This window comes from Melanotaenia boesemani, chromosome 20 (assembly GCF_017639745.1).
Source record: "Melanotaenia boesemani isolate fMelBoe1 chromosome 20, fMelBoe1.pri, whole genome shotgun sequence".
In the NCBI taxonomy this organism is placed as follows: Eukaryota; Metazoa; Chordata; class Actinopteri; order Atheriniformes; family Melanotaeniidae; genus Melanotaenia; species Melanotaenia boesemani.
The window spans coordinates 24,590,859-24,616,971 of NC_055701.1; the positions used below are offsets into that span (position 1 = coordinate 24,590,859).

A 26,113-nucleotide genomic window follows, 5' to 3' on the forward strand; every position below is an offset into this window, starting at 1 on the left:
ATCAAATATACAGTAATAGAAAATGCATATAGTGTTGCTTTTAATAGCATATGAAAGAACCCCTTTTCATCTGACACGACAGCTATCAGCAGTGTCTGCTTATATTACTAAGGGGTTACACCATCATCTGCAGCTGCGCGATACAGCCAGCAGCTGTCTAAACGGTCATAACAAGACGATACTATTTGATAAAAACAGGAGAAATACTCTTATTAAGTAAGATTGTTTTAGTTTCCATACTAATTACTTTTGGGTACTAAAAATTGTTTAAAATATTTTAAGGTGATGCTTTGATTTTGGCAATAAACAAGGGTTTTGTAGAAAGAACGACCACCAAGTGTCGATCCAGACACCCCTATTACAGAAGTGGTTTGCTCCGTTGCTACGCTATTTTCTGTAGACATTCTCCAGGGTGATGGAGAAGAAAATGTAATAACTCGGCCTGAATTTTTTTGTAGCTAAACGTTGTTTGTTTTTCTGTACTCCGTGACAACCACAGCCATGGCTGGTATAAGAAGAGTGAACGGCAAATTCTCTGGAATAAACCCAGCCGTCAGGTAATGTTTTATATCGAGCTGTGCTTATGGAAAACGCCTCACACCAACTGTCAAGCTAGCCTGGCTAACATTAGCATCAACAACGGTCAGATGTTAGATGTCTGTTTACACTCCCGTTAATTGATATCAGTGATAAAACGTTGGAAGGTGTGTAGCCAACGATATGTGAAGTCAGCTGGTGGAATACATAATACCGTAACTCTGCCAAGACATAACTATCATTTCTGAATTTCCCTATAGCCAAAATTAAATTAATCGTTACTATAGACGAATTCTTAAACTCAGATATAGTTAAGCTAATAGTTCTAATTATTTTTATTCTTCTTGTTATTATAATTATAATTTTCATTAACAATAAAATTTAAATAAAGTTGATGTCTGCTGATTATCATTAAAATCTTACATCTAAAATCTAACTTACAACATTATAAACTTTATGCTGAAGTCATTTTTAAGCTTCTATATAAAGTTATAAGTAACCCCGAAGGAAAACAGGTATATAGCTAACAAAGTTGTGGTTTTTAACAGAGTGTTTTTCTTTTTATCAGTTGCTGTCGTCTGCGACAAATTCAGGCTCTGCTTTGTGAGGGTGGCACTGCAACTCCTGGTGGCATCCTGTGTCCTCTAGGTATACGTATCTGACCTAGTTTACTGAGCTGTTTCTTGCTTATACATTAAAACCAGATATATATTACATTGGACTATTAACAGTATGTTGCCATTCCAAAGTCAATAACTAAAGCCAATGATATGTTTATGGGTATTTTAGGAATTGACAGCAGATACAATGAAGGATGCACTGAGCTGGCAAAGTACTTGTTTTATGGACTATATGGACAAAATCAAGTTAACCTGGAGCACCTTGAGGAATTTCCTGAAGAAGTGTTGGATGGTGAGGCTTGATCTTAAAGTTTATAAAACATTTTTTTGTGCCAGTTTAAATTTTCTCACACATTGCTTGTCACCTTGACAGATGTAATGCTGCTGATAAAGGCAGAGTGTGTTCATCTGTACTGCAACCCACTGAACTACAGTTATCTGTTGCCCTATGTGTCACACTGGAGGAACCTGCATCTCTACTGCATGACACAGGCAGAGGTAAAAAACCTTATTTACCCCCCTACATACCTTTATTTTCAGTGTTTTACATTTCCTGCATGCGTGAAGCAGGCATGCAGGCCACAGCTAGTGCATTTAGGCATGTTGGCAAACGTGGCGTGTCACCTGGGTGGAATTTTATCCAGTGCAGACTGGCTTCTTAAGAGATGTTGTCTCACAATCCTGTAAAACTCCCAGGTTAACTTAGAAATTGCCAAATGTTCATGTTATTGTGGAAAATTTTAAATGTGACAGTTTGCAGAAGGTTTGTTATTATGGTTGTTGTTACCCTTGAGAATAAATCCTGTCCCACTTCTTCAGTATGAAGATGAAGAAGCAGCAGAAGAATTCAAAATCTCCAGTTTTGTTACAATGGTTCAAGATTGCCATCGTATTGGAGTACCTTTCAGCGCCCAAGGTACACTTTTTTTCCTCTAGTTTCATTTACTACACATACACTGAAGAGATAAAAATAAATAATAGCTAAAATCATTACATATAATCTTTCTAAACTGTCATAAGATTACTTGACAATGTACTTGACAGCATGCTACTGTGTAATTACACATACAGCACAAGTAATTATGCTTTAACCCTTGTTCATTTTAGGACACATTCAGACATTTGATATGTTTATGGTGGAAAAATGGCCCCTTATTCAAGCATTTGCCCTGGAAGGCATCGGTGGAGGAAGTTTTTTCACCATGAAATACAAGGTACATTAATATTGCAAAAACAATAATAACAAAAAATATTTGCTGCGTTTCTGTACTTGTTCAATTTCCTTTTATTTCTTCCTCCTTTTGCAGTTAATGGACATGAGTGAAAAGCTGTGGCAAGTTTACAACAGACTTGACCCAGTGTCTTTGGATAATCTAATAACAGAGGTAAAACTGAAGTTCATTTTACATCAGTTGTTGCAACTTTGGCAGGATCCTGTTTCACTTATCTTCAGTGACTTCTTCTAAAATGTTTTTTTAATCTATAGCTGTGACTGATACTTTTTTAATCAAAACAAATTGTTTAAGGGGAAATTTGAATTTGTTTTTGTCCATTAATGATACAGAATCTAAAAATCCTTTTTCGTCTAGCCTAAATATGATAATTTGATTTTAATGATCAGCTGATGTAGGCCTTTGTCAATAATCCCTCTATATTGTATTCTGGCTGAATAAAAAGTCACATTATATTAGAAGATGTCTTATAATGACAGGCACTATGACTTACGTATTGCTTGTTATGTTTCAGGACCTGGTAATCTTTGAAAAGCAGTGGAGTAGTTTCTTTTCCAGCATGGATCTGGAGAGTCATCTGTCCATCCTGGAGCTGTCTGAGGCACAAGCAGGAGAGGTATGTTTATTAACACGATAACAACAACAACTGCCTCATGACAATCTCCTGCCTTTGAGTCATTCACTAATCTTTGTCTTCACACTTTTATATTAGAAAATGAAACATTTAATTCATTAGTTCTTTACATGAAGAGACTATTAATAACCTTGAATGCTATAACTGGATATATATTTTTTTTCAACTTTTTAGGTCAGCATACATTTTTAAAGTTGATTTGACCTCCTGAGACCAGAGATTTCTTAGGGTTAGGGTTAGGAGGAATCAATAAATAGAAATGTATGATTTGTGATTAAACACATTTTTATGATTAAACATATTTTAATATAAATATAATTTTAAGTAGAAAAACAAATCTTATTCTGAAGCCACCAAATGACATTGTAAGTGTTCAACAGGTTTCAGTTCCACAGAATTTAGTATTACGTGGACACTAGGACTCAGGAGATTAAAACCAGCAATGAAGCTATGATGTTGTATAAGGAACACACATGAAAGGATAATATATTTATTATAAATTTATTCCAATTTTGATAAAAAATAATGAACCAGCTTTAAAGCATTTTTCTAGACATTACAATTGTCCATTGCCACTTCTAGCAAAATTAATATGAACATGCTCACAAAAATTAAGTGGCAAAAGCAAATGTTAAGTGGCTGAGGGACGACCGAACCATGATCTGGTTATACAGTTTTAAAGTTAACAATTAGTATTTTCAGACCGTTTTTTGTAGCACTTATTGAAGTGCTATATCCAGAAAGTGAATTTTCATCATTTTACAGGCTTTCCGTACATACTACTGCCATGGACTGATTTCAAGGAATTTCACAGATAAAAGGTACAAGGAGCTTTGTCAAAATGCCAAAATTACTGTCAGATCATCAGTAGACATGTTATACGAAATACTATTGCTTAATCTGTGTTTCTTTATTTTAGCAAAAGTCGACAGCCCTTTATGCTGTTTGGGAAACATTCCTCTTTAGAAGATCTGGAGAACTATTCATTCAGCTTTCCCTCAGAGAGTCATCAGATCCGCAACACGGGGCCTCAAGGTTCTTCAGCCAAACACATGGTGAGAACAGTAAAAAGCAGAATGGCTGAATGTCGACACTATGTGATGCTAAGCAGTGAAATAGCTGTATGGGATGGGCACCTGCCAACGTACTTTGGCAAAGAATTGGCAGTTTTATTGACACATCACATGATTGAGGTGAAAGAGAGGAGAAAATGGAAGCAGCAGCACCATCTGGTGCAGTAATGTGGAACAACCGGTGGTGATTGCTATGCTGGACCGATTACTCATAAATTCTGTTGGTAGTTTTGTGTCAAGAAACCTGACTGCTCATCCTATGTCTCCAGATAAATATTTTTTATGACTTCTCCCTCTGTCCTTTGTAGAACGTGCTGTTGTTGATATTTTTCAAACATAAAACTCTCCCTCCGTAGATTGTTCAGTGTGTGTCTCCCAAAGGACCTTTAGCCTGTTCTCGAACTTATTTCTTTGGGACTACGCACAGCCCATATATTGGTGAGGTTTACAGAATGACACAACTCACAGAATTTTATATTTCCTTATATTTTACATAGTTGTGTTTAGCATTTTCATGGACAGCCATGCTGCAGGACATAATTTATTAATCCACAGGTTAAAACATCACTGACAAAGTCTAAAAGTGTAAAATATTGCTTTGTGTTAAGTTGCTGTATAATGAGATGTTAATGAGAACCTCATGTCTCCAACAGGAAACCCAAAGAAAGAGCAAGAGAAAACAGAAGTCTTGTAAGTTATTTATTTACTCGTGTTTTAATATGTAATAAGCCCTGTCTAGCTCCTGCAGATAAACTTTCAAAATGTTTACCAAAAAATGAGTTTTGTTTGTATCTTTTAGAATTTTATCACAGATTTATTCAGCTGCTGTTCAAGGAGTTCTTTCTGGGATCAAATGCTTCTCCTGTACCTCCAGTGCCACAAAGGTATGGAAAAAATACATATAGGCCTGATTTTACAACATGTGCTGCAGATTAAACTGTTGCTCATTAATAAATATTTCTGTAGGCTAAAGATGTAGCTGAAAACTCTTTTCTCATGGCTTTGGACTCAGTGTATTTAAATCACTACCGAAACTCTCTCAGGTATTGATTGATTTACATTTTTAAAGTTGTATACAATATAAAACCTTTATTAAAACTTAAAAATTTGATTCATTGTTTGATTTTTTTGCAGGTCCAAATGTGAATTCAGCATTCAAGCAGTGAATAAAAGAGGAATGTAGGTGTTAATGGTCTTTTATTGCTTATTTGTATATGTTTATTTTTCGCCTACATCTACTTGAGATTGTCATTGTGTTATTAAATAGGATTTGTATTAAATTGGCGCTTTAATAATAACATGTTTTTTATAAATCTTCAGGACGATTCCTCTGACCGATGAAGACAGCCGCTATCTAGTAAAAACAGTAAGTAAGGCAGGGATCTCTTTATCTGATCACAGGATCACAATGATGTTGCTTCAATGCTCTTTTACTAATTCAACTTTCTTTAAGGCTTCCCTGATAGTCCATGACATCCCAGACCTTCAGGGCAAAGAGGGGACCCTTGGTTCTGTGGTCTTCTCTGAATCCTTTCTGGAGTCCAGCATTAACATTCAGCAGAGAGGTAAAGTATTGATTAGATTATATTAAGTCTTATCAGAATATATTACTGAATGGATCCACAAAGGGAATTTGATTTATATAATAAGTTATAGGAATACATAGATCACAGTTACCAGAAAAAAAGTGGTTCTAAAACAACAGAAGACTAGTCTTAAAAGGTTTTTCCTGCATCAGATATTGTATTTATTATTCATCTTCAGTGTTTTTCAGTTTTGGGTTATATTGGTGATCTTTCTGTAGATGGCACTGTGTCCTCAGACAGCTGCTACACCATCCTGACTGCAACTGTGCCTCGGTATGCCTGCTGGCTGGTAAGTGTTCAGATTACATCCCTACGTATTCCATGGAATTAATAATGAATTGTTTTTTTTTCCTGTTGTTTTGGTTCTGGAAACTCTGATTATTGTTTTTTATTTATTTATTTTTAGTTGGAATCTGATGTTAAGCTGTCTGAGCAAGCCCAGCATCTTGCTAAGGTATGGTCAGAAGCCTTTTGTTCTCAGGACACTCAGGACATGTTACATGGCTTGAGTTTAGTATTCAGGTGTATGCAACATGTGAACCCACAACATGTTTCTTCAACAGAAAGAGGATGACAGTTTTCTAGGAACTGTTCTCACTGTAGCAGATGCTGCGTATGTGCTTTCCAGCAGCCAGCTCTCCTCACCTGAGGAAGGTGATAATCTTGCTTCTGTTGTAAAAGCAGGGATACATTCTGCAAAAAATTGCTGTGCAAAAAATGATATTATTCTCTTCTCCTTTATCTCCTAAAATTATATTTATAGGGAAAATAATCTTCTTCTCTGAGGGAATCCTCTTTATCCACTCTCAGTATGGATGCATTACTCTGTCCAAGGATCACATCAGCAACATCAACTTCTATGATCCGGTATGCAATTTTAGAATGATTTTTGTGTGATATCATTATTTATATTATGTCATATATGCATATGATATGAATATTATGAATTTATATTATAAATTATTCAGATACTGTAAAGGCTAGAACACACACAGTCAAAGCTTTTTGGTCCCATTGTAGCTCCTCTTCTATGGTGCTTTTTACAGTTCTGATTTTCTTTTAAATGTATTTTTCTTTATTATTAAATATGATATTGTTTAGATATTATTACCTCCGCCAAGGCGAAGGACATGTAATGGGCAGCGTTGGTTTGTCTGTCTGTTCGCAGCATAACTAAAAAAGTTATGGATGGATTTAAATGAAATTTTCAAGAAACCTCAGAAATGGAATAAGAACCAGATGATCAGATTTCGTGGGTGATCCAGATCACTGCCTGGATGCAGGAATTTTTTTAAAGGATTTTTTTTTACTATGGAGAGATAGGGATAATTATGCCATTAGACCATCTAATTAAAAAATAATACCCACAAAATTACTGGCAAAAAAAAATAAATAAATAAATTACAATGGCTTAGCAGGGGTCTGTGCTCTCTGAGTCTTTGTAGTAAGATTATAATTTATCTAGTATGTATTTGCCAAATACATAAGGAGAAATTAATTATTGAGGCCAAGAACTAACCAGAGCTAAACAAGCCACAGTCCCATCATTCAGTTATGTGAGAACTTTTGCTCTTCAAGTTTAAATTGTGAGTCTACACAGAAGTTTAAAATAATGCCTTAATGTGGCAGAAATTTTATTTATTTATTTATTTAGTCTTTCATTTTTTTAATTGTGTGTTTTGTGGGTCAAGTTCACATTTAATCCCACCAAATGTTACAGCTACACCACCTGCTACTGTAAACTGCTAGAACCTGCATTGTCCTTTTACTAGTAATAAAATGTAGGAATGTTATACAGAATTTAGGCTCTATGTTGTCAGAAAACTAGTTGTATTGGTTATGTGCTGTGTGGTATCATGCAGGCTGCATTATGACACTTCCTCTTGGTGCTACTGGCGACGTTTGACACAGGGCATATGATCTGCTGCCAGTGTGTTCTTGCCTTTAAATATGGAGATTTTTAAAATTCCTGGCACCTGTTTGTGTTTAATTTGTATATCTTGACTTTCCCAGGACTCCAGTGGTGTGTCTTCTCTTTTTGTGAAATATGAGATCAGCTTGCTCCCACACCTCCCGTTCCCTCTGCACAGCTCGGATCAGCGTCTGGTCTTTTCCCTTCAGCCCAGATCTAAAAGCCACAGGGCCTTCTATTCTAAGGTGAGACTCTTGAGAGTGTTTCAAGGTAAGGTTACATGTGCAAATTTACATTTTACAGTCTGAAAAGACAAATGGTAACTATATCAGACTGACATAAGAGACAAAAAATAAAAAAGTAATATTTCTTTCTTAGTAATGGAGCAGTTTTGTAGTTTGAATTGATACAACAGTGCAACAGGACTGTTGATTGATTACTGTGATATTTGCCAAAAAGTGAGTAACAAACTGTTTGCATATTAGGTGTGCAAGCCTTTACATACATTCCAGTTATTGGTTAAGTTTTCTCTAATGATTTCCTGGAGTCATCAGCTCCTTTGAAGTCTTTTACTGGAACCCAGTGTTGATCAGCGGTGCATCTGTTAAATGTCCGATTTTAACAAGCTGCTGTATTTGAATTCATTTGAATTAGTTATAACAGAAAACATATTTTTATTTGTTTATTTATTTTTATATAAATCAGAGTGTCAAAGCAACACATTTTTACAAAAAAAAAGTACAAACTGAGGTGTACACCTTATAGTCTGGTCAGGTGTGTGGAAAGTCTCCACAGTTATGTCACAAATAGCCATCACAATTATTTTATGCATGGATGTTTACAGACTTTGAAAACCTAATTTCATTTAAAAACGAAAGAAAAAGAACAGAACTCTTTTTGTCCAAAGCCTCTTTGCTCCTCTGCTTGGTTTGACCTGATCTGAGCATTGCACAGCTTGGAGTTTATGAACTTTTAAAAGCATATTACTGATCAAGAAAGTGGGGATACAGGGATATATTGACCTGACATTGGCACTGCCTGGTATTCAGGCATTTGTTTTTGTTTTGTTTTGTTTTTCTTACTGAAATCGGCTTATAAAACCAGAATGATATCAACCAATGACAATGGCCAATGTTTATCTAGTGCGTCCTGGCTGTGTCGTAGAGATTCATTTTCATTTATCTTTTTTCTTCTGTTGTTTTTGTACAGAATTTATTTGAAAAGTTACAATAAAAGTTTTTGCTACATTTGTACATTTTGTGATTTTGAGATAAGTCACATATGATGAAGAAAGACATGGATGCAGTTATAGACTGAAATCTTCTGAACTATTCAGTTTTGTATTAAGTTATTTGGTGCATATTTCATTGTTTCCCTGGTGTTAAAAGGAAAATGCATGACACAAAAATCATCATCAGCTATTGGCCAGATGATTTATCTTTAGCATTAGTTTCAGTTTCTGCCCAGAATGTTGTTAAACATCCCTAAAGGAAAAGGTTGCTGAAAGGATTTATGACTCAAGAAAAAACAAACAGCTTTGGAAAACAGAATGCCTCATATCCATTTTTTGAAAATCGTGTATTTTATTTATTGTTAGAGGCCATAATTGAAAATTTGATTAAAATAACCATTTGGTTAATTGAAAAGTCTGGGTGTGTCTGATAAGGGCAGTTTTCAGATAAGCAAGTCAGTATCAGCTGTCTGTGTTGTATAGCTCATTGTATTGTAGTGCATTTGACACACAGCAGGAAAGTAAAGAAATCACCTAAATGTTGTACTACAAACCAAAATGTTTTGGAGCCTTCTTGTTCATTTTATCCTCAGTGAAGACCCAGTTCTACTTGTTTCATCTTTCTCTCCTTATTGTAGGTGCTGCCGGTGTGGAGAAGCTCTGAATCTGGACTCAGTCTACAGTTACTGGACCAAGAGCACCTGTCCTCGAACCAGAGAAACATGTACAGCAGTTTCTTTGTTTGTGTGCTGTATAATTATAGTAAGCAGAATTAGATCTGTCGAACTAATTTAATCTTTAAATAAAACATATTTTTTTCAGGCACACCAGATTGCAGCAGCTTCACCACAGTCAGGAGCCACCAGTTGCCAAACGCAAAGGAAGTCTGAAGAATTCCTACTCCAAGCTGCCAGAGCAGGAACTGTTAGTATGCACAAATCATTGAAGTGCTTATTAAAGTGCCTCAGTATGGATCCCCCCATGTTTTTTTCTTGCATTATTATCACGTATTATGTATTTTTTGACACATATAGCTTAACGTCTTCTTAATAATAAGCTGTAATGAGCTGTTAAATAATTCACAGTCATGAAAATAAATGGAAATTGGAGTTTAACAGATTACTAATAAATTATATCAATCTTACATTACAGTCTAAATACAAGCAGCCACAACAGTAAATAACACCCTTAATACCATTTCTGTTCACAGCAACCCTCCCTTAATGCATAACAACATACTTCCTCCGTTAGCGTAACACAATGTCATCATCAGGTGTATATGCATTGCTGGCTAGATGCTGAGAGGGACAGATGCAGACCAGAAACACCTAAAGAAACTCAGCAAAAACTGCTTTTAACAGGCTGTGTGCGCTCTCGGTCCCTTTTTGCGACTTAACACAGGGGACACAAAAATATTATGTAATGCTTTTGCTCTTAAAATACAACTTCAGTCAGTGTCTTGACTGTTTCCCTCAGTGGTGATCATCTCAACTCTGAACGCTGTTTATGCTTACAGAAAATATATGAGGATGTAGTTTCATTAAGTAGGCCAAAATTAGCATTGTATACATTTTCTCCATCTTTACAACACCTAAAACTGCCACAAATCAGTTGCATGGTATAAGTACACGTTAATAACAACAGTGTGCTGAATGTTTTTTAAAGACACTCTGATTCTGTTTATGATTGCTGTGTTCTGGACTTCATCAGGGTTCTTCAACACTTTGCCCTGAGTAGCATCAGTCAGGAGCCCATCCTGTACGACCACCTGGACGTGCTTTTCCCCTCAGCTGAGCTCAGGAACACGCCTCCTGGTCAGAGACACAAGGTGAGCAAGTTGACATTACATGAATTACATCATCTTCTTTTGAAAAATGTCAACTTTGTAAATCCCTTTCCAGGTTGGTTTTTCCTCTGACATTGTAATATTATTATAACAAAGATAGTATATCAAATATATAACATGGGTTTTTTAATGTGTAAAAAGGTTGTCATCACCATTATCACGGGACTGCCAGGAAGCCATAAAAAGAGGCTTTGCAACTTTCTAGTTCAACTGAGCAAGGAATTTGGAAGGTAAGAGATTTCACCATAAATATAGAATCACAATACATAAAACAAAAGCAGTGATAAAATGTCTCAACCATTACACACATAGGTGGGTGGTGTATGAGCCTGACAGCTTCTCAGCCTCACACCTCCAGCAGTATTTGTCCAACTTTCTTGAGAGCCAGAGATGTGGAAGAGGCAAACCCCGCTTGTTGCTGCTCTCACCTGGGTAAGAAAACAGTGATAAAGATTAATCCAACAGGGTAGAAATAAACTAATGGAAGATGTGTCTATCTAGAAATCCAGCAGGGCTATGTAATAATCAGATTGTTCAGTGACTTTACTATCAATTTCCTACTAACAGAATCACAGAATCAGCACATTTTTTAGTATTTATGTTAGTTTTTAAACCGTGAGAAAAAAGGCTGATAAAATCAACTTGAATGTTCTAACTTTCAGATACACAGATGTTCTAGATGTGGTCCAGGCTGTACTTTTCCATCCTGACCCAGTCGTCCAAGCATGTTTCACCATCGGTGCTGTAACAGCCTGCGTGAACCCCCTCAGTTCCTGTATGGAGCATAGGTAAAATTTCAATGCGTCAACTCTGCTGTTCATACAAAGTTATCAATTAGCCAGATTTTAACTGGTGTTGTCTTATCATTTTTTAGATCTTAACATATTCATGTAATACTTGTTACTTCTCGAGCTACGTCTACATACTGTTTTGTGATTTACCAGTCACCATTTAAATTTTTTTTTTTAGGAAATGTAACAGCTTAGCAGCAGCATCAATAAAAGAAGCTACATAAACACAAGTTAGCAGCTAGCAGCAAATGTCACTTGTCTTCAGTATTTGGAAATATTTAGGCTCATTTATAAAGCTGAAACAAACCAGCATTCATTTTTTGGCTCAGTTATGTTTTCAGGTGACATATGGACAGACCATAAGATTACTGGTAGGGCTGTCTGCTGAAAAAATAGAGAAGTACTGAAGGCTTCCAGGACGAGGTTACATGACACTTTAAGCTATTAAAACTCAAGGCTGGGTCCTTTTTTTCAGAGAGGATCAGCTCTACATTTAATCTGCAAGCTGGGTACTCTGCTTTTGTTGCTGGCTTTATATGTAGCTTACAGAGCTTCTCACTATCATAGATTGACTGAGCTGCTCCACACAATATGACATACCACTCTGGTTAATAGGCTGCTTTCCACTGTACAGCCAAGCTGGGCTGGCCACCGATACTTACAAACAGATGAGGCAAGTCTACCAGGTCCAGATTTTACAGAATGCTCTGAGAATGCCATCGTCTCCAGCAGAATTATGAAAAGTTATTTGTTTATGCACTTCAGTGTATATGTCAAATAAAACTAAACATAAAAACAAAAACATCTATTCAGAAAAGTCCTTAAAGATTGCATGTTACCTTCTTGGTTTTGTTGTGGAAAAATGTGTATTGAGGTTTGTTTGCACTGAGTTTTCCTCTTCTTCAATGAGCCTCATCTCTTTGTCTGTTGGCATAAATTGTGTGGTCGTCTGTGGACCACTACTATGGTGCTAATTGGGTGAGGTTAGCCCAGCTTAGGTCTGACCTGCCCATCACCCCTTCAGCATAGTCCTTTAATCCCTCCAGACCCACATGCATAGCCATCACACCCTCCTCAGTGAAGCTCATCAGTCAGTCATGATCTATTCTTTGTGATAGATGTAGACAGTTCATTACATCAGGACAGAGAAGATAAATGCCTTTCAAATTACAGATCTCAGCCTGCAGACTCCCTAAGAGCTGCCAGGGAGGGTCTGCGGTGGTTAGAAGGAAACATGTCTCAGAGTGGTTATCCAGAAAGCAGTGTGTGTAACCTTGATCGATCTGAACTCTCAGGAGAAATTTTTATAGTAAATTGTTTGAATTAGATTACAGAAACCTTTTACATTGGTCAGTTGCCACTCATAGCCTTGATGTCATTTAATAAAAAATACTTAAGGATGGATACTTGGACTGCCAACTCAGGGCTATAACATGCAATTAGCTTGGTTATTGCTTCCCAGCTTCACCATACATGCATCAGTCATAAGTAGAGTTATATTAAAGTTGATATTGTGGAGCAAGAAGTGGGTTACATCACAGAACCCGTTATTTAAAGAAATCATAACACAGGTGTTGTATGTCTTTAACTGGAAACCCTTACAACTGAATCATAATTCAGCAGTGACCATTCACTCAAGCTGCATTTGCACTTAACTACTTTTAATCATTCTTCACCTAATTTTCTTGTATATTGTATATTTACTGGTAATTCTTTTCTTTTCTCTCAGGTTTGCTTTTCCAAAGCTGTTAGAGCAGTGCAGCCAAGGTAAGTCCTGTTAGTTGCCCTCTTCTACCATCTCCCTTCTCTTCAGGAACAGATTTCTTTTATTAAATAATAAACTTATTATTTCTATTTTTGCCTAATTTATGATAAACTGTTGCATGATTTTATTAGTTATATGCATCATAGAATAAACTAGATAAACAAAATTAATAGATGGATGCTTTCATGCTACTTCAAGTTTCGTTTTCTTGTTTTTGTTTTTGTTTTTTTTTCCACCAAAGCAGTTCCAGACCACTATATGTAGGGCTGTATAATTTACACGATGCAGAAAACATGGTCGGAATTACTGAATTTCACAATTAAAGTGAAATCAACTGTAAAATGTGAGAATTCCTCATATGTGGGTATGATCTGTTATCTCCACCCGTTTAAATCCATTTTGACCGCTGCAGCCTCCCGTCTGTGTGACGTCACCTGCTTGAGGCTGGCGGAAACCCTCAAGTTGTCTACAAAAATTAAGAATTCAATGTTATGCAGCTCTAAGATTAAAGACAGATATATCCGTTGAGGCATTATGGGGAGAATATTCTTGTTTACAAACTTTGGAGCTTTGCCAGGAAATGAGACCGCCTCAATAGAGCAGTTTAAAAGAATATTTTCCTACTGCGCTTTAAAAATGTGATATACACCAATCACATGATTAGACACGTTCCCCTGGAAAAATTACATTACATTATAAAACTAAAATTTCAGTGGGGAAAAACACTGAATTTGGAAAAAAATAAAACAATCTGAGAAAAAAATGTATTTATTTTTAAAAGGCCCTACATATGTAAAAATCCAGTCAGGAAAGTATTTGGTCTACTGAATTCAAGAGAGAATAATAAGGAACGGAGATGTGAGGTTGAAGCAGCAGTGGAAGAATACGAGCTCAGTGTTCCATGTCAGTGAATACTACTCAACGTGCCATAAAGGACAGCGTTCACACTCACTTTTCCTGTTGAATTTTAACCATGTTTGTAGCTATGTTGCTAAATATTGTTGGGTGTTTTAATAAAGTCAGCTAATGTTCATAGACTGAGCTCAAAACAGAGTGTATAAATCCTTCTTGATTTTAATAGTTAGCATTTGGAAATGCCTGTCAGTGTCTGAGAGATGGTGTTTAAAATAGGGTGTAAAAAGTAGACCAGCGATATTAAAACCTGATACACACAACGATTTTTGGGCTGTTTTTGTCCTGATTTTGGCTCGTCCCGACCTTGAACGGCAAACGCCCGATCATCGTGAGATTTCCCTGTCCAATCATCATTTGGTCTGTGGTGTGTTACGAGCCGATTTGTCCCAATAATCCACTCCGAAACAGGTCGTAGCCAACAATCAGGAATATTGAACATGTTCAATATTTCAGAGCCGATTTCTGAGGAACGCCGACAAATTGTTCATTCTGACTGCGTGGATGGTGACGTGGTACAGAATGTAGCCAATCAGAGAGCGAGCTGGCTGAGGAGTAAGGAAGTAAATAATGTCCGTGTTCTATATATCCCCTTTCATGCTCTGTGTTGTGTTTTCCGGTTGTTACTAAGTTTCTTCTTCTTCGTTTTTTGCCGGTTATTGCTATGGTTCTTCTTCTACGTTTTTTGCCGGTTGTTGCTATGGTTCTTCTTCTACGTTTTTGTTAGATGACGTTAGGTCACGTGAGATGTCCGGCTCGGAGGACTAGATTGTAGATCAGTTGCAGGACAGCACTGTTATGTGCATGTTGTTCTGTGATTACATTTTTGGTGGGCACCACACACAATACGATCAAAACTAAATGTTTTATCTTCACATGTGAGGTCTTGACCAGATAAAAAACATGCATATGCTGGGAAAGCAAGATAAATGCTTTGATCTGTTTTTTTGTGAAAGTAAACTATTTCCCTGCACTATAGTGATCTAAGAAATTCAAGAACCCCTAGACAGCGGGTCAAACGTGTACAAGAAAAGATTTAAATTTAAAATAATATAGCTCTATGGTTGCTCCCTGGAAAACCCTGTACGAGCACTGGAACTGCTTTGATCAACAAGCGGGATTTGGCTGATTAGAAAGACAAAAACACAGATATTACACAGATATAAAATGCAATGCATTTCAAGTATGTGTGTATATGTGTGTGTGTGTGTGTGTGTGTGTGTGTGTGTGTGTGTGTGTGTGTGTGTGTGTGTGTGTTAAATAAGTTAAATGGATCCCAGACTTGTCTATGATGCCTTTTACATAGTTTTATTGGTTGGCAGGATTCAAAATGTCAGTTCAGCTTCGAGACAGAACATGGCAGCAGTAATACCAGTAAATCAAATGTAGTGTAAAATACGCAGTGGCAGGACAGACATGGCTTTGTATTTTCAGGAAAGTGATCCATTTTCTCCTAGAATTCACATTCTCTTTGTGCCACGCTGTATGTCAGGTGTTGTGAGTACAGTGGTGTTCACTGGGCTGACAGCAGAGGAGAAGCACCCTCTCATGCAGCATGTTCAGCAGTTGGTACGCTCTGCCAACCCCACAGCTGCCTTCATACTGGCAGAAAGAGGAGCTGTCACCAGGTAGGTGTCCACAGAATCAAGATCAATGCTGCAGTCATTTCATTGTTTTTATCTTTGCCTAAAATATTCACTTTACACTGCACATTCTTCAGCTTTTTGCTTCTAAATATAAATCTATTCTGTCAGTGTTACTCACTCAGTACAGTAATATGTCATGAATATCTCTCAGTTCTCAGTGTATTATAGGCCTTAGTACTAGTTTGATAATACCCTTCAAAAACATAAAATATTTTGTGTTTTATCACTTATTAGAGCAACAGATCATTGTAACGGGAATTGTTATTTTTCCCTTTATCAGAAATGAAGATGTGAGTCTGATACTGTCTGAGAGCAGCTTCAATGAGCCACAGATGCTGAGAGCACGTTATGTCCTCTACCCTGGATGGTAAGACACTTGTGTGTCCCCCTCTATTTCCACACTAAACTTTTTGGCTGCTCAGTGACAGATTTATTTCTGTGTCTCCCTCCCTCTGTTTTAATTGCCACTCATCTGGAGTAGTGGGGGTATCGTTTGCTGATTGCTGTAAAGGCCCTCGGGCATCTCATGTTCTATCACCAGTTGCCTGCTGGCGGCACAGTAACAAGCTGTTGGCTGTGCAGTTGCCATGTACACATGGGGGTCTTTTTTCCTTTGGATCTGGTCCAGTCAGCCTTTATGCCTCAGTGGTCAGCCTAATATGAACCTTTGGTAAATCCTCCCCAAAGATCATACACAAGCTATCTGACTGGGACTGGAACCTTCTTTAATGTGCTCATCGGCAGGCATGAATTTGTGTGTAAGTGCTTGTAAATGTGTTTGAAATGCATCTGACAACAGCAAGAATGTTTTTATCTGCTTATGAGCAAGCCTGAAAATTTAGATTTGCCATTCGCTCCCACTGTTTTACCAACAACACACTGACACCGACCCCTATAATGTCAGCAGCTGGTAAACAGCTTTTCGTCCAAAGAAAAGATATGGCTCAAACATGTGACGTACTCTGGATTTAAGTTTCTCACCATTCGTGTTATGTGCACATGTTCTGTGTTCCAGGTGCAAAGGGCGCTTCTTCTCCGGTTCTGGGTCTCTGGTTCTCACCCAGCAGCGTGTGGCTTTCAGCCGGCCTCTAGAGAGGCCTCTATTTGTCACCCGCTGTAAAGGTGAGATGGAAAGAGAGGTTTGAGAAACATTTGGTCGTTAAATAAGTCATCTTTCCCTCCATATATGGAAACAGCTGAGGTCTCAAAGTGATTGTCTTCCTGTACTATCTTTTTGTGTGTGTGTGTGTGTGTGTGTGTGTGTATTTTTAAAGGATGTATATTTTACATTTCCACTAATTTGGAATTTTTTGGAAGAAAATTCTTAATTTAGTTAGAATTTTTTAGAACTTAGTGCTCTTTCCAACTTCTGTTTTTGTTTGTTGATTATTTTATTTTATTTTTATTTTAGTTTGAGTTTTGTACATTGTTTCTTTTTCTTTTTGTTTTTTGCACATACGCCTAGTTCATCTATGGTACCTTTTAAACTTTTACACTTTAGGAGTATTATTATATATTATATTAATTCTTTTAATCTTGATTTTCTTGTATGTTAATTGGTTTATCTTGTTGATTTTTATACTTTGCATGCTTAATTGTTTTTGTTATTAAGCCTTGCTGGTACAACTCCTAATTTCTCAGATTGGGATCAGTAAAGTCCATCCATCTGTCTGTCCGTCCTTCCTTCCTCATGTTATTGTTAATTTTTTTTTTTTTTATTGTTCTGCAGCGATCAAGTCATCACTGAGGCCAGGTCCCTTCAGAGGAAATGTGTATAACATTTGGGGGAAAGTCAGATTTTCTGGTAAGAGTTAAATATTTTTATTTAATTTTTGTCTTATCAAATACATTGCCACATGTTTATGACAAGCATTATTTAACAAATATGACTTCTTTCCTTGGTAAATATTTGAACTTCCCACTTTTGGGAATTATAAAAAAGAAAAGGTTGATCTCAATGCAGGCACGAAGCTCCTTACGGTAGGAATATTGCTCGGTTGTTTTCTGGTGTTTAGAATTTAGCTCATAGTTCACCAGTTTGGTTTCCTCCACGTAGTTTTCTCACTCACTCTTCTTTTGTGTGACGACCTGTGTAGAGTCGCTGCATGAGGAGAGAGTGCTGGTGCCTGAGGAGGTGTTCAGCAAGGGTGCAGGTTTCTGTGCAAAGAGGGGACGATGCAGAATGAAATGAGTGTGACAGCTGTTTGACCCTCTGTTCAAGACTCACCCTTAATCTATATTTCTGTTTCTGTCTGTAGTATAGCATCATTTACATGTCTTAAGTTTTGTATTTTTGTTCTTCTATTCAGCTGCTGTACATTTACACACGTTCATTTAGGACATATGTGGCATCATGATTTTGTCTTGTGTGACAAGTGAGTTTTGTGAGCCATTTTGGGATCAAACCAACTCTGTGAATGTTAAAGCATTGGCACACCACCAACAGCATGCGGTACTGTAAACAGCTGCTGGAGCAGGTGTCACAAAAAGTGTGAACTTAATGTGAGAATTGATTCTGAACTCAGTCATGTTTGAAACCTCCAGACTCAGACCAGGCGATGGAGGTGTGCTACAACACGGTAAGCGGGAGCCTGTGTATTGTCCCAGATCGGAGCACTGAACATCCGACTGCAGTCCCTGAAGAGACCACTACTCCCTGTTTCCTGATCTTTGATGGCATCGGCCTTACTGAGGACGGACTGAAGGACTGGTTAAGGCTGTGTGCCAAGCAGGTAGGCTTTGTAATAGCTGCATACCCTAGGACTTGTGTAGATCTTTCATCGTGCTGTTCTAGCCCCGAATAAGGAAATAAAGGATGTACAACCACAAAGCTGATGTTTCTCTTTGATGTTTGCAGAGGCAGTCGAAGAAAACAAAGAAGACTAAAAATACCTTGTCGCCACAAGAAATCAAGAGCATACATGTGAGCAAACATTGACTAGTTAACAAGCTCCGAGCTGCAGGGAGTTCTGCTCCACTGCACAAGACATCATTACAATTACATACACACAAGTAATTAATCATAATTATTCATAATGCAATAAATAATAATTAATTAATGATATTAACCAAACAGTATGCAGAAAAAAACAATTCTGTAGCACAAATTTTATGTAATAAATTCAAGGCACAAGTTCAGTGCTCACACCTATTTGCTTTTATTTCTGCTTGTTGCATAAACATGTATATTTCACAATATGGTTGTTTGGTAACATTTTATTTAATGTTTGCTGCATAGTTATACAACTGGATTATAGTTTATCTTGAACGGTTTTATCTATTACAAAAGAGAAAGATGAAGGACAGAAGAAGAGTAGTTGTAAATGTGAATGTAAGTCAAACAGAGTTGTTGTACACGAGCACTAAAACATATCTTAGTTTGTAAGGACAAAATGCAGTAACTTAATTTTTTTTGTTAAGAAATGACAAAACATCATATTCAGTTTTCTAAATAAAATAAACATGTACATTTGGAAATGCTAAGCAAGTTTTTTTTTTGTTTGATTTGTTTTTGTTTTGTTTTTTTATGTTTTAACCTGATGTTTCTCTCTAGGTGAACCGACATTTGGACCCACTGCCACCAGGCTACTTCTACAACGGCTACCAATACATGGACATCTTTGGAGAGAAAAGAAACTTCCATCCCAGTATCCTTTTCAACCCCAATTAAACCACATCTGTCAGTCAGGCTTGGTAAAAGCTCTGGATAAAAGCAGGGATCTTCAACATGTTTTAAGCCAAGAACCCCCGAAGATTGAGCAGTGACTATCATACCATTGAACGGCACGCATAAATATAATTAAATTCTATGAAAACAGCGTCAATACTTGATTCCAAATGGCCAATCACAGGGAACTTGGCAGATCCAGCATCTAACATGCATCCTTGTAATTGGCACAGAAGCAATGGGGGCGGGTCCTCCACTTTGCGTGTAGGAGGCTTGGAAGGAAATCTCCTGCTGTAAGAGAACCAGTGCTCAGCTTAAGAAAGCTCTTGTGTGTAGCTGAATGTGTACATTTCTGCCTCTATTTATCCATTCACTATAATACATTATATTGCCAAAAGGCATGCAGACTGTTTGTACAAACATTTATGAAGGAATGGGTCCCTCTCAGGAGCTCAGGTACTGTGACAGGATGTCACCTGTGCAACAAGTCCAGCTGTGAAATTTCTCACTCCTAAATATTCCGCAATCAACTGTCAGTGGTATCATAACAAAGTGAAAGTGATTGGGAGCGACAGCAACTCAGCCACGAAGTGGTAGGCCCCGTAAAATGACTGAGCAGGGTTGGCAGATGTTGAAGCGTATAGTTTGCAAACGTAGGCAACTTTCTGCAGAGTCGATTGCTACAGACCTCCAAACTTCTTGTGGCCTTCAGAGCAGATCAAGAAGGGAGCTTCATGGATTTGGGTTTCCCTGGCAGCTGCATCCAAGCCATACATCACCAGAAGTAATGCAAAGCATCAGATGCAGGGGTGTAGAGAACACCGCCACTGGACTCTGGGCCCCTTACTTCCAGTGAAAGGAACTCTGAATGCTTTAACATACCAAAATATTATAGACAATTCAATGCTCCCAACTTTGTGGGAACAGTTTGGGAATGACCCTTTCCTGTTTCATCATGACTGTGCACCGGTGCGCAAAGCAAGGTCCATAAGGACATGGATGAGCAAGTTTGTTGTGGATGAACTTGACTGGCCTGCAGAGTCCTGACCTCAACCTTTAGGATGAATTAGAGCGGAGGCTGAGAGCCAGGCATCCAACATCACTGTCTGACCTTATGAATGCGCTTCTGGAGGAATGGTCAAAATTCCTTTAAACACACTCCTAAACCTTGTGGAAAGCCTTCCCAGAGTTGAAGCTGTTATAGCTGCCGGGGATGGGCCAATATCATATTAAACCCATTTCATTAAGAATGGGAGGTCTGTCAAGTTCAAACAAGAGTCAAGGCAGGTGTTTTGGAAATATAGTGTATGTTGGATTAAAATTTAGATATATTTAAATATTTGGGACAAAATGGGGGGAAGAGAATGTAAAATTATATAACAATAGTCTAATCATCCAAAAATGTCACAACCAGCCTGCAGTACCTCTGTGGAGTCTTGTTGAAGACCTCTGCTCTAGAGGTTGCTTTGATTCTCAAAGCAAATTGCCAGTTTCAACATATGCCCAAGCTCATGTACATATAGAAGAGGGCGTCAGATTTTTGAACCAAAAAGACGATAATAAGCATAACTTAGTGAGAAGATGTGCCCCATCTGCATTCACTGTATTATATATGTCTCTTTTCCTTACATTTTTGTCACTGCAGACATGGATGAATTTATTAAAGAATACATAGCTGAGGCCAACAAAGAGATCGAGCATTTCAACCGTCAGTTGGAGGCCCAGGAGCAGCCCGATTTATTTGATCCGTAAAGAAATCTTTGTGTATGTTCACTCCATCTGTCTTATATAAATCATCAAGAAACCACAGTGGGAGGGACATGGAAAGCATGGGGGTTTTACACTGAGCACACCATTGTTATGTTTAATGAGTAATCACACTACATGCATCTTCAGAAGGTGCTGCTGCAGGTCCCTGCTATTAATCTGTTAACAATGTCAGTGTTTCAGATTTAATGGCATGAAAAGGATAAGCGAGGGTCAGTTGTCATTCTTTTGCTGTGTGCATTACTTTCCACCACATCACTGACTGTACTGGTTAGCATTTGTGAGTTGGACGTCTTAGTTATTAAATAAAAGTAGAAAATTAGTGCAACCACTTGTGTCCGTTTAGATTAAGACGTCACAAGAGGAGATTGGCTCACAACTGTAAGCAGCACAACTCGGGAGTCCATCTTTAAATTAATACAATTTCACTACTAAGTTTGTGAGCTATGACACTTTAACATTTGAAGGAGATTTCTACTCACAAACTCCTTCAGCTTGTGTGTTTCTGTTTATCACAGTTGGCGAATTAATGCATCTATTTCTGGGCAGGCATGGATAGCATGTGATGCTGGCCGGCTCCCTGGTGGGGTTTCTCAAGAATTGCTCCTCCTCTGTTGTCATCCAATCCATGGTCCACCTGTTAGGTTGTTTGATAGCTACACTGCAGAAGAGGGACTGCTTGGCCATAAAGCTGTAAACATTGGACAGCCTGTTGGCTGCAGGCAAATGATAAATTACACTGTTTATCACACACCTTTAAGCTATCCCAGTGCTTTATTTCAAGACTCCTGAAATGACTCCTAAGATTCAAGTTGTCCAAAAATAGGTGTGTCCCAGCAAGTTTTGTCGTTACAAACACAGAAACACTGAGGTTGCAATTCCACTTGAAAGATTTACTCCTAAAACACAAGTAAGCTAAAGGGCTGCTAGTTAACATGATGCAGATGCAGGGAGCTGATGCCAGGTGTCGTGGGATCTGTAGGAATATTCCTGTTATTGAGTCTTTTGTGCTGCTACATTTGGGCGGGACATGGGCAAAATGACAATGTGAGAAACTTTAGGTACTTTATTGTGTGGCTTGTTTTGAGTAAACACAAGTAGAGCCATAAGAAAAAAGGCTGATCAGTGGAGTCACGCTCTGTTCTTTTATTTTTTTATTTTAATGAGTAATTAATATTTTTTGGGTGTTTGCTCTATAACTGCGTGTCACACTGATGTTAAATGCATGTCTTCCTCTTCTCAGGGTTCCTACACAGGTTTTAAAATTCTGTGACGTAAAAAAATGTAATTGATTGGAAAATGTGTGCTGCTGCTTGTGCAGCTGGTATTTATATGGTGAAAGACAAATTATAGATTGAGATTTATAATCCAAAATGCATTGCAAGATAAATGCTTGCAACCTTAGAATTTAGAAGTTGAAAATGTGTAGGGACACTGCAACAGTATCTGGAGATTTGATTCTTTCATCCACAATGGGGTTAGCAGTGTTACAGGCAGGCTGACCAAAGTTTAAGCCATGTGGTTTGGGTTTGTCTTTAGTAAGTACGTACTGACTGCTCACCTATACCTAAGCTGAAATAACAAAATGATCCATGTCTGGCAAACTTGTAATGCAGATCCGTCCACAATGCTCCTTAAAAGAAGCAAACTGCACCAACCACATAAACTCCAGTGGAGTTAATAAAGCTGCTACTACTACAGTGATATGATGTTTTGGATTGGACACTATTCTGCTCCATACAGAGTATTCTGAAATGAAGTAAACACCTGCTGATGCTAAAATCTAAAAAGATAATGAAGCTCAATCGTGACTTCAGTGTATTTGGATTACTGTTCACATCTCTGCCAGCTTTTAAATGTGTAAAACTGCTGTCAACAGCCAAGAAAATAGAGACTTTGAATAATTTTGTGTCTTACAAGATAAACACAAATTACTGATTACAGTCTTGGAAGTTATTTCCACCAAATTAGTACATTTTATATTTTCTAATACTGAGTCTAAACCTGACAGCCTAACACTGCTGGCCTCATATCTTCTCTCAGTAGAGTCTACTTTGATCTGTGCAAGCCATACCACTGTTTTCCATTGTGCTGCTGTCTTTTAGACAAATCATACAGATATAAAATAGCACATAACATGATTTTGTAGTATCCCTTGAATATTAACAACTCTATATTCCAGATAGCCAGCAAAAGAGGTGTTCACAGGAAGAGGAGCTCACCTCAACTTTCTCTAACTTTCTTTTATTTGAAAAAAGTGCAATTGTTCTGTGTGTTTTTTATATATTCTACTTGCAGTACCCTCAGATAGCTCTTTAAGGACAAAGCTGCAGAAACAAATGAGCTGGTGAAGGGTCGGTCTCTCACAGCTGGTATTTTGTGCTCTGCTGAAATTGCATACAGTTCACCAAACAAGTCAAGGGCTTGACGCAATTAAATGCCTCTTGAAAAGAAAAAGGGGAAAAAGAGCATTACCGTTGCTTACAAATGACCAACACGGCAAAATTCAAACAGATTACAGTGCTCTTTAGAAATGAAGCTGGATAATGTATAACTTAATCCTTTGGTGTTAAACAAGATAACTCTTGTTTAAGCTGGATTCTCTTTTTAGCATTTGAGCGATGCACTCGCTAAGCCGTCTGTTTGCAGCAACAGTTGTCATGGCTCTGAAGTTATGTAATACTGCAGAGGGATACGTGGTTGACAGCGAAATAGTTGTGAGGCAGATGTACGGGAGACTGGCGGTACCAGATCCCCCAGACCTGCTGCAAGAATCTGATACCGATGTCAGCCAGGAGATTATAAGCTATTCCTTAAAGAGATGAGGGTTGTGTAACGTGTTTGTGATGTTTAAATTTACCACTAACAAATATATACCAGGTCACTTATACACGAGTACTACCACAGGTCTGTTTATCTTGCATGTGTTGAGATGTCCTATGGATACGATAATACATATATTCTGACAAAAATGCCTTTCACCAAACTGGTACAGCAAAGAGAAAATAATGACATTTATTTTACATATCTTCTAAGAATTTGAAGTACCTCAAAACAACAAATAATATTTTTGTAAAACTGAATTCAACCTTTGCAATGCAAACAAAAAGGTTTCTTTTCGCACAAGCTTCAAAAAGCAAAAGCAGATGCAAATGTTTTTTTAAAAAAAAAAAACAAGTTTAGAATCTTACGTCTTGAGACGTCAGGTTTCTTTGGTCCAGCAGTGCCTTGGCTACAGCAAAGAACAGCAGCGATAAAGGCTGCATTCAGAGCTCCATCCCTCTCCCTGTGACAGGAGAGGAGGTGTTGTCAGGCGAGGATCCGTCCTATAACAGTGTTGGTGAAAGGAATCCATGGAGTCTTTCTTTTAAGCAACGTGTTTTCACAAAGCCAGAGGGTGAAGTAGGCGAGGTCACAGGGACGGAGGCTGCTGGCAGGCTCGGGATGATTCAGGTGTTCAAACTAAGCAAAAGGGAAAAAAAAGATTTGGGGGGGGAAATGGGGGCTGGGTAAAATAGCAGAACTAGAGCCACTCTGGTACTTGAAATTTATTTTTATTTAGTGGTAGGATTCTTGGTGGCACTTTTTTTATTACCTGAGCAAAATACAGCTAATTTCTGAAATGAAAAATGAGATTACGTTTCAAGAGCTGTTTTTTTTTTTTGTTTGTTTGTTTTTTTTTTTGTTGTTTTTTTGTATCTTGTTTTTCTTATGTTGTTGTGGTAAAGCCCAGCCGCCCTAGACAGGACAGAAAGTTTGTATCAGAGCATGCCCACCCTCCAAAAAAGGATTGAGTGAGCAACTAAAGTTGGATGATCCCTACTTATTGCCCATGGGACCCCAACAGAGCCCTCCACAAGCCTCTGAACGTGACTGCTACACCACTCTCTGGCAGACTGAGTACTCTGGTGTTTTCATCCTGTATGTTGAGGCTAGTTGTTTTATAGCTGACGTTATAGGACAAAAACAAGGTTTCGTGTTAATTGGTTTTTTGTGAAGGAGGGAATTGTGATGTTATTCTATTGCGGTTTGACAAAACAGTGGAAGAGGTTTTTCGTTATTTTCTATTAGTGAAGATATGGTATTTTTTTATAGTTTTTTTTTTTTTTTGGTCTCAGGGGACCGTTGATGCTAATTACTGGGGCTGATCTGTCTGGTCAAGGTTAAAAAGGGAATCACAAGTTCTTTTCCTGTGGTCTTCACAGACAATGAGAAGACTTTGTTCTTGTGTAATTGTTATTCTCACAAAAGTGGATGGAGGTGAAATTGCAGTAAATTTCCTCTCTATGTAGCCCCATACTGACTGGCGACACAGCCGTGAACAAAAAATAAAATAAAAAAAAGCTCAAATTCATGTCCAGGAGCAGTTTTGATTCACTGGCAGGTGTTTGATGTCCTGATGGCAGAATTAGATCCATGACGAAACAAAGCAAAAGGCTCATTTCTTCTGCACGGTCTACAGGCTGGCTAAAGTTAAAAGAAAGACAAAGAAAGCAACTTCTAGTTTTTGTTTTGATGAGAAAACTAAAACGAAAGTGCCAAAACTGACTTCCACATTTTGTCTCAAGGCTGATTGCAGAAAGTGAGCAAAAGCAACTTGTTTGCACAAAACTACTGTAACTTGTGTTTTTTCCTGTGACTGATGCTTTTATAAACTAATTGTTGTATTTATTGCACCACATAATAAACTATTGATATATCAGCTTCGTCGTTCTTCCTCTTTTTGCAGCATGTAGCGTATGATTTGAATTTAAAGGTCGCTGGACTGTTTGTTGTGCTCTCAGATGTCGGCTTTAACACATTCAGCTGATCAGCATGGTCGCGGATTTGTCACCTGGTGAGAGAACATGATTCCTTTCAGCTATGAAATTTTGGATCTGTGCCTTGTGAAAGT

General features: G+C 37.8%; 1 protein-coding gene and 1 long non-coding RNA gene across 4 annotated transcripts; one reads left to right on the forward strand and one right to left on the reverse strand.

Moving 5' to 3' along the window:
- The first annotated feature begins 411 nt into the window (after window positions 1–411).
- dnaaf9 (dynein axonemal assembly factor 9) lies at window positions 412–24,422 on the forward strand. 2 transcript variants are annotated; one of them, XM_041971935.1, is made up of 38 exons: window positions 412–557; window positions 1,106–1,185; window positions 1,327–1,449; window positions 1,531–1,655; window positions 1,977–2,073; window positions 2,265–2,371; window positions 2,465–2,542; window positions 2,904–3,005; window positions 3,789–3,844; window positions 3,943–4,078; window positions 4,453–4,534; window positions 4,750–4,786; window positions 4,896–4,980; window positions 5,063–5,139; window positions 5,231–5,275; window positions 5,417–5,462; window positions 5,550–5,661; window positions 5,901–5,971; window positions 6,089–6,136; window positions 6,246–6,336; window positions 6,446–6,549; window positions 7,696–7,839; window positions 9,464–9,549; window positions 9,648–9,749; window positions 10,536–10,653; window positions 10,813–10,901; window positions 10,984–11,103; window positions 11,334–11,459; window positions 13,192–13,229; window positions 15,632–15,767; window positions 16,066–16,152; window positions 16,801–16,907; window positions 17,515–17,589; window positions 18,330–18,517; window positions 18,643–18,708; window positions 19,339–19,432; window positions 21,098–21,216; window positions 21,769–24,422. In XM_041971935.1, the coding sequence occupies exons 1-37, from the start codon at window positions 502–504 to the stop codon at window positions 21,202–21,204; spliced, it is 3,441 nt and encodes a 1,146-aa protein (XP_041827869.1). In that variant the 5' UTR covers window positions 412–501; the 3' UTR covers window positions 21,205–21,216; window positions 21,769–24,422. The 2 variants fall into 2 exon arrangements, with proteins under 2 accessions (XP_041827869.1, XP_041827868.1); XM_041971934.1 differs by lacking the exon at window positions 21,769–24,422 and having other exon boundaries at window positions 21,098–21,494.
- Window positions 10,495–24,545, reverse strand: LOC121631201. Of its 2 annotated transcripts, XR_006008702.1 has the most exons (5): window positions 24,411–24,545; window positions 16,767–16,899; window positions 11,328–11,444; window positions 10,980–11,099; window positions 10,495–10,636 (listed from the first exon to the last, which is right to left on the reverse strand). It is a non-coding gene; the product is annotated as an uncharacterized LOC121631201 (long non-coding RNA). The 2 variants fall into 2 exon arrangements; XR_006008703.1 differs by lacking the exon at window positions 16,767–16,899.
- Between the last annotated feature and the right edge of the window lie 1,568 nt (window positions 24,546–26,113).

Excerpts from the sequence above, each read along its gene's own strand:
- dnaaf9 (XM_041971935.1), top strand. The coding sequence starts at position 502 with ATGGCTGGTATAAGAAGAGTGAACGGCAAATTCTCTGGAATAAACCCA. Across the intron at positions 4,981-5,062 it reads GTACCTCCAGTGCCACAAAG|GCTAAAGATGTAGCTGAAAA; the intron begins GTATGGAAAAAA and ends ATATTTCTGTAG. Across the intron at positions 7,840-9,463 it reads ACAGGGCCTTCTATTCTAAG|GTGCTGCCGGTGTGGAGAAG; the intron begins GTGAGACTCTTG and ends TCCTTATTGTAG.